This window comes from Camellia sinensis, chromosome 11 (assembly GCF_055761805.1).
Source record: "Camellia sinensis isolate YWXY chromosome 11, ASM5576180v1, whole genome shotgun sequence".
Classification (NCBI taxonomy): domain Eukaryota; kingdom Viridiplantae; phylum Streptophyta; class Magnoliopsida; order Ericales; family Theaceae; genus Camellia; species Camellia sinensis.
Genome location: NC_138971.1, coordinates 127,029,318 through 127,045,299, shown reverse-complemented (window position 1 = coordinate 127,045,299; position 15,982 = coordinate 127,029,318). Strand labels below are relative to the sequence as shown.

At 29.9% G+C, this 15,982-nt stretch overlaps 1 protein-coding gene across 4 annotated transcripts; it reads left to right on the top strand.

Moving 5' to 3' along the window:
* Positions 1–9,183: 9,183 nt before the first annotated feature.
* On the top strand, positions 9,184–13,135 carry LOC114280834 (FCS-Like Zinc finger 10). Of its 4 annotated transcripts, none has more exons than XR_014344503.1 (4): positions 9,271–9,517; positions 10,626–11,753; positions 11,925–12,143; positions 12,954–13,135. XR_014344503.1 is itself a non-coding variant. In XM_028223248.2 (4 exons), the coding sequence occupies exons 3-4, from the start codon at positions 10,672–10,674 to the stop codon at positions 12,076–12,078; spliced, it is 1,236 nt and encodes a 411-aa protein (XP_028079049.2). In that variant the 5' UTR covers positions 9,272–9,517; positions 10,327–10,358; positions 10,626–10,671; the 3' UTR covers positions 12,079–13,135. The 4 variants fall into 4 exon arrangements, 2 of the variants coding, with proteins under 2 accessions (XP_028079047.2, XP_028079049.2); XR_014344502.1 differs by having other exon boundaries at positions 12,640–13,135; XM_028223248.2 differs by adding an exon at positions 10,327–10,358 and having other exon boundaries at positions 9,272–9,517; positions 11,925–13,135.
* Positions 13,136–15,982: the final 2,847 nt, after the last annotated feature.

Genomic DNA, 15,982 nt, shown 5'->3' with positions numbered 1-15,982 from the left:
TCTGTAATATTTATTCGATCCCTCCGAGTGAGGGTAAAGATGTAATAAGTGTGCGTGAGTGTGTGTATGTCTTCCAACCTCACGTCTTTCTTCCCTTTTATTTACCTGCTTACGATGGTAGATTAGGGCACGTTTAATTTAGCATACCTTATGCTACGCATGTGTGCATCCATACATTTGTATTACATACATTAGGCTCGGTACATCATGCTAACTGCATTTGTACTTCAAATTCTAAACTGAATATGTGATAGTTGTGCATTTCTCACATGCCATGTTTAGGATAGCCGAGCCTATTCTAGCAACACTTTGTATGCGATGCATTAGGCACTTAACATGGACTTGGATCATGCATGTTTTGCTAACAAGTTCTCTATTTTGGCACGGAGTACGATGTAAGTATTTCCGCTTTAGCATATCGCATGAGTGTGAATATTGCCATGACAACATGCTTAACATGTGGCTAGATGCTTATGTGTTATAAACTGTTTTGAATGCCTGTGGGTGAAGGTTGGATTGTTTGAGTTGGAAAAACTCGTTGAAATCCGTGTTTTAGCCTACTTGCGAGTAGCAAATCCAAAGCATTTTCCAAAACAAACGGATATGCAATGCTTGTTTCCAAATTAGGCAATCTAGTCTATACTTGTTTGCTGCGCGCATAACATAGTAATTCTAGGCTAATAAATGGAATAAGAACACATAAAGTTTTCAAATACGGATATCACGGTTAGTAGAGGCCGGTCTTCGGACCGGGCGAAAGGGGGTGCTCATAGCTGACCTTCCCCGATCGTACCCAAGCTCCCGAGCCGAGACAACTCCGGTGATGACGGACATGTGGCCTTCGGCACCGAGTCAGGGTTTCCTAAATTTCCCCATTTTAAAAATATTTAGGTGGCGACTCTGTATCTGGCAAAGCAGTCCATGTTTGGCACTACTTTTTCAAAAATCTGTTTCTCAAAACGATTTGCCAGATTTGGACTCTTTGGTTCAAGATTAAGAACCGCGACACAAAATCGCGAGTCCGAACTGTAGCGAGGTCCCCCCCCCCCTGCGGGCTTGTTACAATTATCTTTGTACAGTGATGATAAAACCATCTAATCTCATGAGAATTCAAAATTCAATTCTCTTTAGAAATTTTAATTCTATCGTTTGAGAATTTAACAATTTCATAACACTCATATAGACCATGTAGGTTTAAAGGTTTAGAGAGGGAATTGGATTAGTGACTGAGTAATGTCACAAATACTAATTATTAAGGGGTTGTTTGGCAACCTACTACTTTACTATGTTTATTGTCTTTTTTATCTTATTTGAGTTATATCATCTCTTATTTGAGTAATATCAATTAAGACATAAGATATACGGTGGTGCTACATGTACCAATTAGTGTACACACTAGTGTACCAACTAGGGTTATGATATTATTATTGACCACATTTATTATAGAAGTTACAAATATCTAAAACTATATAAATGATGCCACTTCATTGTTAATACACTAGTATGTACATTAATTAGTACATATAGTATTATTCTAAGATATATATGAGTTTTACCACTTAACATGAGTCCCATTTAATATTGGAAAATTTGACTATAAACCCATTTTATCTTCTTTTTATTGTTAAAAGGACTAAGAAAAAAATTATACTTTTAAAACCCCCTCATAATTATAAAATTTTGTATAAAGGACAAAATTTATTATTTAAATATTTTATCAGACTATTATACCATCAACTAAATCTTCCCTAATCACTATCTCAATCTCTCAAGATGCCATGGCTAGGGTTTCAAGATCTGGTATCAAAACCAACACCGACGACCTCGCATGCTTGTCCGCCACCCCGTTGCCTCCGCCTTCCGCCTTCCACGGCATCTACTTCGTAGTCGACGAAAACCGCCACCGCCATAGACGGCCACCGCTAACCACTCAGTGACTTGCTCTACTCTGCCTCAGATCGGAGTTCGATCTCCTTCTTCGGTTGATTTCTTCGCTGCTCAGTCACCGCCATTGCCATTTGATCAAATATCCTCACATGAGATCCATGAGTTGGTCGATTCGCCAAGCCACCGCGATGACCTTGCAGGCCGAATTAAAGAATAAATACCATATTATTTTGATATTATTTTGATATCATTTTTGGAAAGAGCTATTGTGATCCCAACCACATTTTCCTTCATAAACAGTGCTATTGGTGCCATGTACAGCAGAAGGTTCATAGAATTCAAGAGATTTTCAAGATGATAATGATGATGATGAATGATTATATGAGTTGTGTGAGTTCTGATCTGTTTGAGGTGGAGGACATTGATGTGATTGGGGTTGGAGCGTAAATGCATATCAATTGGCTCTTTCTTTTCTTTTTTTTAATCTAAAAGTAAAATTTGACTCTAGTTCATTCATTTATGTATTTTATTTTTTTATAACTGTAAAATTTTACTCTGGTTAAAAACATGTTGATTTGCCTAACGATATAAAATTTTATTTCGAATCATAGTAAACTTTACTCTAATTTAGAGTAAAATTTTATTTCGAATCATAGTAAACTTTACTCTGATTTAAAATTAAAGTAAAGTTTACTATGATTCAAAGTAAAATTTTATTTTGAAATACATTGTGAGAATGACTTAATAGGAGAGCTGATAGATATGAGGGTAATATAATAAATAAGCAAGTTTTAAAATATTAGGGGGTTTTGAAAGTACCTATCAGTGTGTTTGGTTTGAGTTTTCTGGATTAAGTTTTTTGAAAACTGAATTTTTTGGTTTTCGTATTCTTTTGTTTTTAGTGAATATTTTTTTAAATTTTAGACTTTTTTTTTTACTTTTTTAGATGCACCTTAGTTAGATGTGTCTAAAAAGTAAAAAATTTGTGAAAAAATATTTTAAAAAATTAATAAATACAAAAAAATATAAAAAATGTACTGAATTCTTGTATTTTTGGTATTTAGCGAATTTTTAAAAGATTTTTTTTACAATTTTTTTACTTTTTAGGTGTATTTATGTTAGGTGTGTCTAAAAAGTAAAAAATTGCTTAAAATATTTAAAAAATTCAGTAAAAACAAAAAAATACGAAAAATAAGAAAGTAGAATTTTCTGAAAAGTATTTTCTGAAAAATGAAAACAAGCAAGCTGTATATAATTCTTGTCTTTTTGAAAGACAAATTAGAGAGTGAGAGGTCTATCACTAAATCCCTATTTAATATTGTATATAGTTTGTGTGTTAATTAATACACTAATTAATGTTTTTAACTTTACTCTTAATAAGAGATTTGTAGGTATCACAAAGTTTATGTTTGTTTAGAAAAAAAAAATAATAATAATAATGGAACTGTGAATATCCTCTAATGAACGGAACAGTATTTCCATGGAAAATATGGATTTACTAATAAAATCTTATGGCATTGTAGTTAAAAATACTATTTTATTCTCGATTTTGAAAAATAACAAAATTAGATTTTATACTATAATAAAAATTTTAATGTAATTTTGTCATCATTTGGAAAAATGGATTGGGGTAGGTTAGAGTTAAAATAGTCACAAAAAGAAAAATAAATTTTTTAATCTAAGAAGATAAAATATCACATCTAAATTATAATCATTTCATCTTTCTTTTTATAAAAGTCAAAAAAAAAAATCAAAAAATTCATAAACCTTTTAACCTCAAACTAAAGTAAACCAAAAACTAAAAAAAATTAGAAAGTCAACCCACATTCCAAATCAATCCTTTAGTGCATGGTGTATCAATTTTTTCATCAAATTTGAGCAAAAGCTTCCTTTGATAGCAAGTGCTCCAATGGAGGATCTTGGAGCTTCATCAGAATAACGATTGACCAGGCGAACAATCCGGGGATGATCGGTCGATTGATTGAACAATGTAAATTTTTATTTTTATTTTTTACCTTGAGGTAGTTGACCGGCGCAGTCGACCGGCTAGTGCAAGTTTTTTACAAATTTTTGTCTTTAGGTGGTCATCCGGGAGGACATTAACGGTCATGAACAGTGATTTAATGAAAAACATATTGATCCTCAGTTTGATGAAAAAAAAGGTAAAATTTTAAATTTGATACCTATTTAATAAAACTATTAACGTAGAAAAAAATACATTTTTTTATCAAATTTAAATTTAATGACAAATTTAAATAACAAATTTAAATAACAATTGGAGATAGTCTTATTGATTTAATTCAAACGCTTCATTCCATGAACACTTTTAGGCGCCATTTGGGATAAAAGGTCGGAGGTAAAATAGTGATATAAGATAAAGCCTCCGTTTGGCAAGCAAAAAGCCAGGCTTTTTTGGCTAAAATAGCCACAAAAAACAAAATAGGCTATTTTAGCCACAAAAAACAAAACATCAAATCCAACCCATAATCATTACAATCCTCTCTCACAAAAAAAATCAAAAAAGCCAAAAAGCCAAAAAGCCCTTCCCAAACCAGGCTAAAATAGCCCAGGCTAAAATAGCCAAAAAGCCAAAAAGCCAAAAAGCCAACCCACTTCCCAAACGGAGGCAAAATGTGATATTTAATTTATAATAATTATTTTTTTTATAAAAATTTAAAAAGTTAAAAAATCTAATCTAAATAAAATTTTTTAACTTTAAACTGAAATAATCAAAATGATAAAAAATCAACCCACATCAAAAATAAACCCTCAAAAGACACGGGGCAAATGACAGGTTATTATAATGGGGCCTTGCTAATTCAGTCAAAAAACCTAACCATGGTTAAGTTAAGAAGGCATGATGATGAATGTTAAGTTAACTCTGTCCGGTTCATCATTCAATTCCTCTCTCATAACAGTACCAGCTCCTCCAGAGCGAGTGGGACCCATAAAAGGACTCAGCTTTGTCGTTTTGTGATGACTCATCACCTAAAAGGTTTAAAGCACATCAACTGACATGATTCCCTCTGTACATACATATATACATATTTAGTTTGTATTTGTAGAGTAATTTTTAAAATAAAAAGTACGAATATATATTTGATTTGTCTTTTTTTAGAAATAATTTTAAAAAATTATTTTAGAGAAAGAGTTTTAAAAAAAATGATTGATTTGATGTGTATGAGAGAAAGAGTGATTTTAGAAAGTAGGTAACCAAACTGAATTTTGAGATTTTTTTTTAAAATTTATTTGGTTTGATTACTCTTGAAAATTTATTTGTAAAGAATTTTTCCCAAAATTTTTTCGAAAAACAAACCAAACCTAGCCAATATATTTTATTTATCTGCTCCAATCTTCTGTATTATTATAAAGTGAACACTATGAATGTGTTTGTTTGAACGAATTGAATAAATAGAGATTGTAATTTATTAAAATGTTAGTTTTGAGATATATTATTCTTGAATTATTTGATTGGACTGGATTTGTATCTTATATTTGTTTAATCATGAAATTAGATGTCTGAATTGTATTATTTTTAGCCCTCGTTTGGTTTTTTCATTAGAGCTAAAAAAGTACAAAAAGACAAAATAAACTGTATAAGTTAATAAGACAAAATATAACTTTTACCCATAATCATTACATTTTTTTCTCACAAAAGTCAAAAAAGTCGCAAAACAAAAACCAAACGAGGCTAACAAAGTCCAAACACAAAAAAATTGGCTATATTAGTCAATGCCAAACGACCCCTTAGTGAATCCAACGTTTGATTGGACGGAATGAATAAGGATAAATGTTCAAAAGATTATTTTACTCTTATAATTTATAATTTTTATTTAATATATAATTTTAAATTTGTAATCTATAATCTATAATTTATAATTTAACAACACTAAAAATTTTTAATTTATAAGGCCATAATTTTTAATTTATTATTTTTAATTAAATTAAATTTATAATTTATATTTTTTATTTAATATATAATTTTAAATTAGCAACACTAAAAAAATAATTTTATTTAATATATAAATTTAATATTTTAACAACACTAAAAAAATTTAATTTGTAAGGTCATAATTTTTAATTTATTATTTTTAATTAAATTAAATTTATAATTTGTAACTTATATTTTTTATTTAATATATAATTTTAAATTAACAACACTAAAAAAATAATTTATAAATGTTCAAAATACTATTTTATCATTTTCTAATTGTTTAAGTAATAGCGTTAAGGTAAAATGGACATTTTATACATTAGTCCTATGGGATACCAATCCCATGGAAATAATTCCACCCCTTCTCCAAGGATACAATAATCACTCATATGAGAGACTAATAGTCCGGAGAAACTATTAATCTGGAATAAAAAAATTGAACCAAACAATAGATTATTAGTCCATTCGGACCAATAGTCCAATCCCATGAAATAATCAATCAAAACAAACACACTCTGCCTCTGTTTGGCAAGTTAGTTTTCAGAATTTTTTGGCTATTTTAGCCACAAAAAACAAAATAGACTATTTTAGCCATAACAAACAAAACATCACATCAAACCTATAATCATTACATTCTTCTCTCACAAAAAAAGTCAAAAAAGCCAAAAAGCCAAAAAGCCCTTCCCAAACCAAGCTTTTTAGCCCAGGTTAAAATAGCCAAAAAAGCCAAAAAGCCAAAAAGCCAACCTACTTCCCAAACCAAGCCTCTATAATGCCAATGGGTTCGTTTGGCAAAAAGATTTGGGTTGGGTTGGGGCTATTTTAGTTATAAAAAGAAAAAATAATCTTTTTACCTTAATAAGATAAAATGTTACATTTAAATTATAATCATTTCATTTTTTTTCTCACAAAAGTTAAAAAATTTAAAAAAATTTATCCCAAACAAAATTTTTTAGCCACATACTAAAATAATAAAAAAGTCAAAAAATCAACCCCCATTTCAAACCAAGGCAATGTCTTGAAACTTTTCTTTTTTTATGTCAAGTATCTATTTTTTTATTCTAATAAAAAATAATTAAATAAATAAAAGCGAGACATGAGACTTAAAAATTGAACTTTTATTTGTTAAAAAGGACTTTTGCGACTTAAATATATACACACATATGAGATACCAATAACTTAAAAAAATGTTTTATACCATTAATTCAACACCATTAATACACTATTAATAACATGGTACCATGTGGATCTCATTGTTGATGTGATAATTTGATCTTTATTTATTTATTTATTTTTTCTTATACTTGTCAACTCATTAGTGGTGTTTTTAGAGCTGTTAATTTAGTGCTCTAAATAGGAACTATGTAACTTGTACATATAGTACTCAACTACTACCTTGTTAAGTAGATTTTTTAAATTTTTATGAAATATGAATTGAATTTGAAGTGATATGGTAGAGAAGTGATATAACTTAAATAAGATAATGTGACTTAAATAGGATAATGACTTTTTGAATTTTTAACTTTTTTAAAAGGTGCCAAACCTAACCTAAATGTTATAAAAAAATAAAATAAAAATACACGTACTACCTAATAAAAAACAGTGTAGTAAACTGGCCTTGTAAGACAGAGAAAAGAGTGGTGGTCAAAAATGAGATTCTTTTGGAAAATGAGTATTGGTTTTTTAATTATTTTAATTTGGGATTAAAAAGTTTTGTTTGGGATGAATTTTTTAATTTTTTTAAATTTTATAAGAAAAAAAAAATGTAATAATTATTGATTAGATGTGATGTTTTATCTTATTGAATTAAAAAAAATTATTTTGATTTTTTGTGACTATTTTAGCAAAAATAATCCTAATCCTCAACTTTCCAAACCAATACTAATGGATTGGATGAAGGAAAAAACTTTTCAAAGCCTCCGTTTAGGAAGTGGGTTGGCTTTTTAATTTTTTGGCTATTTTAACCTGGGGCTAAAAAGCCTGGTTTGGGAAGGATTTTTTGACTTTTTTTGACTTTTTTTGTGAGAGAGAAGTGTAATGATTATGGGTTAGATTTGATGTTTTATTTTTTATGGCTAAAATAGCGTATTTTGTTTTTTGTGGCTATTTTAACCCCTAACCAACCAAAACCAACTTCCCAAACTATGCTAAAAATCCCTTTGATAAATTACATTCACCTCATCTAAATTTTAAAAAATAAAATTAACTCTATATTTATATTATCATATCTTATTTACTAAAATGTATATATATTGTTATTTATTTTAATGTTTAACCACAATCTGCATTAGTTTTAATTGATTTTGTCTTATTAAAAGATAAGTTAATGTAATTAGAGTTAAAATATTGGGCTAATTGTATTTTTTTTCTTCAAATTTTAAGAAAAAAGTGTAATTTTATTAAAAGATAAGTTAATGTAATTAGAGTAAAAATATGGAGTAACTTTATTTTTTTTCAAAACATAAGAAAAATAAGTGTAATTTCCCTAAAGGATGACTGTATTATAAAATGACTCTTTTACCTATCAAAATGTTATTGATATGAATAATTATTTTTAATTAGACCGTGCATGTTGCAATTACAAAATTTTAAAAATAAATAGATGAAATTAATAACTTATAGAAAAAATGCAAAAAAAAAAAATAATAATAATAATTTAAGAAATAAAAGTGAAATTAATCAAAACTAAAATTTATATATATGAATTTTATACAAAATATTATACCTCATTTTCACTTATTGGAACAAGGACAGAAGCACTGAATTCATTTTCAAGGAATGAGTACATTCACGATGAATGCATTACTACCATATTGTAATTTGTGTATTATTTTGAATTTCTTTTGGAAAAAAAATATATATATATAAAAAATCTCAATAATAAATTAAACGTAACTTCTTAGTTGTTTCAAAAAACTCTTAACCATAAAATCTTAAACCATGATTGGGAATTGTTCAATCATCTTTCTACAAGGAAGAGGCTAAATATAATTAATTTGAATTCATAACTGCTATTCAAAAATGGTTAAATTTTTTAAAAGTTGAAGATTTAAATTATAATAATTAATTCCTCATTCCCAAAATAATAGTCTATTTTATGGTAATATAATTATTACACTTTAAAAAAATTAATTTTTTAAAATTACTCTTTGAGGAATATCAATTGTCATAATTATACTTTTTGTATTGTTAATGAATTGTAAAAAAATGACAAAATAGAAAATTCATATTACTCCTTTAGTTCTTAATTTTTGAAAATAGACTAATTTTTTGTGACAATAAAAAATAAAATAAAAGGTTAATATTTTGAGATGGAATGAGTACAAAATTATGATTTAATTTGTTATTAACGTCAAACCTTAGAGGTTCTTTTTGCAATTTTCTCGTTTTTACTTTTTGTTGCTTTCAAATGTTCACAAATACAGTATCCTATACGTAAATATTTACCAAAAAAAGAGTGAGCAGTATTGGAGAAGCTCACTCTGCTTCTCTGATTTTGATGCACATAATAGGAGAGAGAGAAAGAGAGAGAGAGAGAGAGAGATTGGGACTTGGGAGGAGTAGTGTACAAGTTTTGCACACACCATTCATTCATTCATTCATTCAAACCCCCAAAAAGAAACACAAGGGGCTTGGGATCTTTTCTGCATTTGGGTATTTTTCTCTCTAAAATTGACCAAAGGAGAGAAAAACCAGGTGGGCATTCCTTTCAATCCTTGTTCCACTGAACCCTATGATGCATATGCATTTCTCAAAATTTTCTTGGGTTTCTTGTAAATGATGAGTAGGATTTAGCATCAAAGCTTGGTTTTCTTTTTACTTTTCCTCTTCATTTGCAAAAACTCTCATTTCTCAGAACTTTAATCTGTGTATCATCCATGGAGTTTCCCCATCTGGGTTATGATGCATCTGTGTAAATATTTGCTTATGTGTTAATACATATTTAGATAAAGATGATCAAGGGGTTTTCCCATTTGGGATTTTGGGTATTACCAGTGGGGAAAATGAAAGGGGGAAAAAAAAAAAATTTCAAGTTTCAATGTCACTGTCTCACTAAGATTCAAAATGGTCTTCAAAGATTTTTGTCTGCATTTTATTTAATTTATTTATTCATTATGTTTCTCCATATGGGTTAGGATGCATGAGTGAAAATTATTGTTTGTGTTGATACGTATTAGATAAAGATGATCAAGGGGTTTTCCCATTTGGGATTTTGGGCTTTTTTACCAGTTGAAAAATCAAAAATCAAAAATCAAGTTTCATTGTAACTATCTCATGAAGATTCAAAATGGTCTTCAGAGATTTTTGTTTGCATTTTGTTATTTATTTATTTATTTTTTTTCTACCTGTGGACTATGGAGACTGTTCATCACTTTACTTTGCATTTGATTTGACATTTCTGGTTTGTGTTAGTGGTTGGAGATTTTTCGTATACAATTTACTATGTGCAGTACTGATATGAAGATCTTTCAATCCATTCAAGCTGTGTATCTTTGATTTTGAAGGCCCCAGAAAGATTCTCATCTGGCTCTTGCATGTACTTGATCACTGTTCAATTTGTTATTGGCATTGCTCAGTTGTTTTCTTTAACATTTACAATTTTACATTGAAAACAATTCATTTCTAGATTTAATATAATCTTGATTTATAAATAATAAATCAGTTTGATGTAGATATATTATTTCTTTGTCCAGTGCAGCTCATGGGTCTGATTTCCTTGCACAGTTCTTTGTCTTCACATGTTCATGTTTGTTAAGTTAATATTGAATTTTTTGTTTTTGTTTTCTTTTTTGTGGAACATCAGAGTAGGGTTTTTGGTGTTTTCAAGAGGGTTTTGAGGGTTTGAGATAATGCTGAGGAAAAGGAGCAGATCACAACAGAAAGATCAACAACACCACATGGTGTCTGATGCTAATCCTGAGTCCTGTTTTCAATCTGATGTTTTGGGTTTGCAAAACAAAAACAATTCCTTTTTCAATGTCCCTGGTGTGTTTGTAGGGTTCAGCCCTAAAGTTTCAGAGTCTGATTCAGTTTGGAGCCCAACCTCTCCCTTGGATTTTAGGGTTTTATCAAATCTAACCAACCCCTTTAGGTCCCCAAGATCATCATCCCATGAGGGTAGGCATCAAAGGAGGTGGGATTGCAATAAAGTAGGCCTGGGCATTATTGATTCTCTTGATGATGCAAAACATTCTGGGAAAATTCTCCGATCATCGGATAGTATGAATATTCTTTTTGGACCACAGATGAGGATTAAAACCCCAATTTGTCGAAATGGGATTGATTTTCTTGAGGCACCCAAGTCTTTGCCAAAAAATTATGGAGTTTTTCCTCATACCCAGATCAAACAATCCAATCTTCATATGGGTAGCAACTCTAATGTTCTGTTTGGTATCGGAGAAACCCCATTCGAACCTGAGAAAATGATATCTTTTTCACTGGATTCTGGGAGGTCTGGGTCACATCTAACCAGTTTTGCAAACCATAGTGCCGATTCAAGTTTTGGGAATTTTGGTTCTGGAAATGGAAAAACCCCAGTGAGCTTGCCTTCTCAATTAAGCGGAGGAAGCCAAAATTTTGGCGATTCATTGGCGACAAAGCTGAATTCAATCCCGATTTCTGTTAGCTCTGGCCATGATTTTATTGGGTCCCTATCGGCAAGTGAGATTGAGCTTTCTGAGGATTATACTTGTGTGAAAACATATGGTCCAAACCCGAAAACAACTCATATTTTTGGTGACTGCATTTTAGAATGTCACGACAATTGCTTAACTGACTTGTCTAAGAATGAAGAACAGAAGATTCGATTGCCTTTGGCGGCAATTTCAGTTAATTGCTCTGAAGTCCCTCCTCTATATCCATCCATTGACTTTTTGAGCTTTTGTTACTCTTGCAAGAAGAAGCTGGAAGGAGAAGATATTTACATGTACAGGTTCGCCACAAATATATTAATGCTTGAAAAGATTGTACATTCTTTAGTATTACACGCACTTTTATGCAGAATGCATAGTCTTTTAAATCTTTTTAGGGCACATAATCATTGTTTTATATGCTGCATTTGTAATTTTTTTCTGTTGAGAGACCGGGTTTTGATGTTTTGCAGAGGTGAGAAAGCGTTTTGCAGTTGGGGTTGCCGTTCACAGGAGATTTTGATTGAGGAGGCAATGGAGAAAACTGACATTGCTTCTCCTAAAAACTCTCCAGAGGCAAACAGCTGTGAGGAACATTTGGAAACCGGCATGTTCATCGCTACATAAAGGGTTTCAGTGGTGATTGCTTTCCTCTAGCCACTATGCCCATGATTGATGAAATCGTCACAAAGGTATACAACGCCCCTTGATCATCTGTTTGTCAAGAGCTGTTTATGATCATCGCGTGCATTGGTCCTTTTGCTGATTGTTATTTCATTGTTCATGGTCTTAGTGGGTAGTAGTGAGTTAAAAGACCATCTAGTTTTGCTGTTAATAATCCTGACATGGCTATCGATAATAATGTTAAACTTTGAGGGATTATTATGGTTAAGGCAATAATTCGTAAATTACTTACCTACAAGACCATTTGATTAAAATGTTCTTCTAAGGTCTATTGTGTGTGCTCTCCTTTTCTTTTTCTTTTTTTTACATATAAGATTAAAATATAGGTACAATGTCTATCTCACTACCACCACCCATAGCACCCTACCTATCATCTTCTCTAAATTGGATCCTCAGTACCGCTCTTCGTAGCCTATATCTCATATCTCAGTTCATATTGTCCCTTTGTTCGGTCTGTCAAGTTCACAAGATTGGTATTTAACCACTTACCCATTGACTCACCAGCATTTGAAGGGTAGATTTACGTGCCGTTGAGCAGCAAACTAAAGGCAGTTAGTAATCCTCTCAGGTGACCCAAGTGGTGATGGTGGCAATGGTAGAAGTGCTGCATATGGGTAAAAATGACTTTTTACTTATATTTTGCACTCAAATTTTTATACCCTCCACTTTAGAAGAACTTTCTTATTTGATGAACTTGTGGGTAAAATAACTTTTTCAATTATCACCTTAACTATAATAATCCCGAACTTTTTCAAATTAGTATTCGACTGAAAAGGGCAATAGCGGATCCCCTACCCCCCTTTTCTCTATTTTGGCAGGAGTTCATGTATAAGCCTCCAAACTCTCTCATAAACAACAAGCATTTGCCTGTTCAATTTTCGGACAAGAGGGTTATGGGAAAGAAGAGTTGAGCAGTGTTTGTTATTTTACTTTGTTCCCCTCGGAATTCAAAATCTAGTTTACCAGTGTTCTTTACATAAGCAAGAGCTATTTTGAAGCATATCGAATCCTTTTTTTTTTTTTTTTTTGTTGTTGATATCTCTGCTAAATTCCTAGTAGTCTCTCTATTGTTAGCGTGAGATATGATCTTTAGAAGGATTGACTATTGGATAGGAATGTTCATGAGTTGGCCTTCTTTTGAAAAATGGATTAAAATCACTTCTCAACTTTTAAACTATTTTAAGTCACGGCATCTTTCACATTTTAAAAAAAAAATTCAAAAAGTCAAAAAAATAAACTTTTAATAGTAGTGAATGAAGATGATGATGACATCTATCATTTTATTTTATTTTTTCGTAAATCTAAGTTCCAAATACAATCTAAGACCTCGTTTGGGAAGCGACCAGTTTAGTCAAAAAGTTACTAAAAAAATCAAAAATTCAACAATCCATATCAAAAGGTCGAAAATTTTCTTTTTTTTTTTATTTTTTGCATATCTTTTCGTGAAAAGTTAAAAAGTCATTCCAAACATATTTGTTTTTTTTATATCATTTTTTAGTCAAAAAATTATTAAAAAAATCTGTTCCCAATAAAGTAAAAATTTCCTGCCAGATAACAATTGATGAAAAATCTAGTTCATGGTGAACGGACATCCAAGTTGCTCATGAAATAATTATTTCCCTTTCCTCCAAGAAATGATAGCTGCATAAAATTAAAACAAAAAAAAATACATAAAAATATAATGTGTGGCTAAGATTTATATTGCTCATTATGTGGGCTAGAAAAACAGAATCTAAACTTCTGTAGGGGCCATAACATCAAATTAGCAGAGAATATAGGAGTCCCGATCTTCTAAAGTTATTTTTAAAGTCACTATTTGTATTATTGTTTTCTCAAATTTTGAAAAATTATCATCCACACAAAAGACTACTTCAAGAAAAATTATTCTAGAACTCAATGGCACTTGTGCCATTTACAAGTAGGGTTGCAAATTGTGAATGAGCTCGAGATCTTGTGAATGAGCTCGAGATCGAGTCAAATTTAAGTTGAATTCGGTTTGAATTCAATTCATTAAAGTTTGGGGTACTTACACACGTACTTTATTAAGTCTTATATAAGATTTAAAATTTGGGACATTTACACACATAATTTATTAAGTCTTAAATAAGATTTTTAAGTCTCATTAATTTTTAATGGATGAAATTACTCTTCAAATAATGGTTATTCATGATTTGTAAGTGTTTATAAAAATAAAAATAAAAATCAATAATGATTGGTAGTTCGAATTTTCATGACCCGAATGGTTCGAATGTTTCAAAACGATATCGTTTTAGGGATAAAATGACGTCATTTTAATACATTTAAGTCATTCGGGTCACACAAATTCGAGCTACGAAGTATTTTTCAAAAAAATGTAGTGATATGATATTTATTTTGATTTTTAAAATTTTAAATCATCATATAAAATATATATTTCTAAAATCAATACAAGGAAATCTATCAACAAAGATTAATGTTAAATACAAAATTATATAAAAATAAAAATGTTTTTTTATTATAAATTTACAATTTAAATAATTTTTAATAGTAAGGTTTCTTAACTCAGTTAACTAACAATATTTATTTGGTCTAATTTTTTTAGTTTTTTTCAGATTGAAAAATGAAAAATTATCAGTTTAAAATTAGAGAAATTAATTCAGTTTTTAAAATGGAAAAAATTGAGAAATTTTTGAATTTTACTGGATAATTTTGTTAGTTTTGTATTGCTAAAAAAAATAATATTTTCTTTTTATAAAATTTTATATTCAATATTGATTTTATTTGATAAATATCATTATGTTGACTCCAAAAATGTAATTTTTATTAAAAATAAATGTATATAATAAAAATTTTGAAGCAACAAAACAATAGTAAATATCACATTGGTAGTGTCCACATGAACTTAGAGAAATTATCTAATACTTTTGAGGCATGGTCAAATGTTTAGTAAGAAATTTGTGATTGGTTAAAAAAGTGAGGTCACAATTTTGTATTGAGACATAAAACATAATGTTTGATAATTAGTGACTAATATTGTCATGTAGTGCAGTTAGAGCACCTAATGATTTTTTATTAGTACTTATATTGAATTGACACTTTCTAAATTCTTTTACCTTTTAGTAAAGGGTAAAACAATTATGAAAAATGATTGAGGCCTCAAAATTTTGAGGCTCGAATGTCTCGAAATTATTTATATTTTTGGATTGCGTTGGTTTGATTTTTTTTTTTTTCTTTTTATTTCTTTTGCAAAGGTGATTATGTGTAAGGGTGCGTTAAAAAATTAAAATATCTCACACTAACTCAGTTTGTGTGGTTTGATAAAGTGAGTGAATTGGGTTAAACTGATTAGGTGATAAAATTAACTAATCAATTATGCTACTACAATTTTCAGATATTTTCAAATTCCATTAGTTTACAGCCTTAATCACAACGGTCCACAACAGTACATTATATCCTTCTCTGTTATTTCGGAAAAGGACATGGACTTCGCACTTTATAGGCATGTCAACGAGAGCAGTACCCCCACATGCTTACCCAACTCACTAAAAATAATTCTTCAGAGCATCTTTCTTTCACTTTCCAGATTTTAACCTTAAATTTTTACATTTTTTTTTTTTGTTTAAATTTCGTTTGTATCTTCAAAAAAATTTCACTGTTTCAAAAATATTACTTGAAAATTATTTTCGTGATTATGATGATATTTCTCAAACAAGCTGATCACTTCTTTCAGTCTTCTAGTTTATGAATGCATACTCATCAAATACTTGCTTCTTTTGAATTGTGTGTTCGGAGTCCCTAGTTTTAGACCCAAAAAAATGCAGCAAAATATACATGCATACAACACTCATCACCGGTTTCAAACCATGGG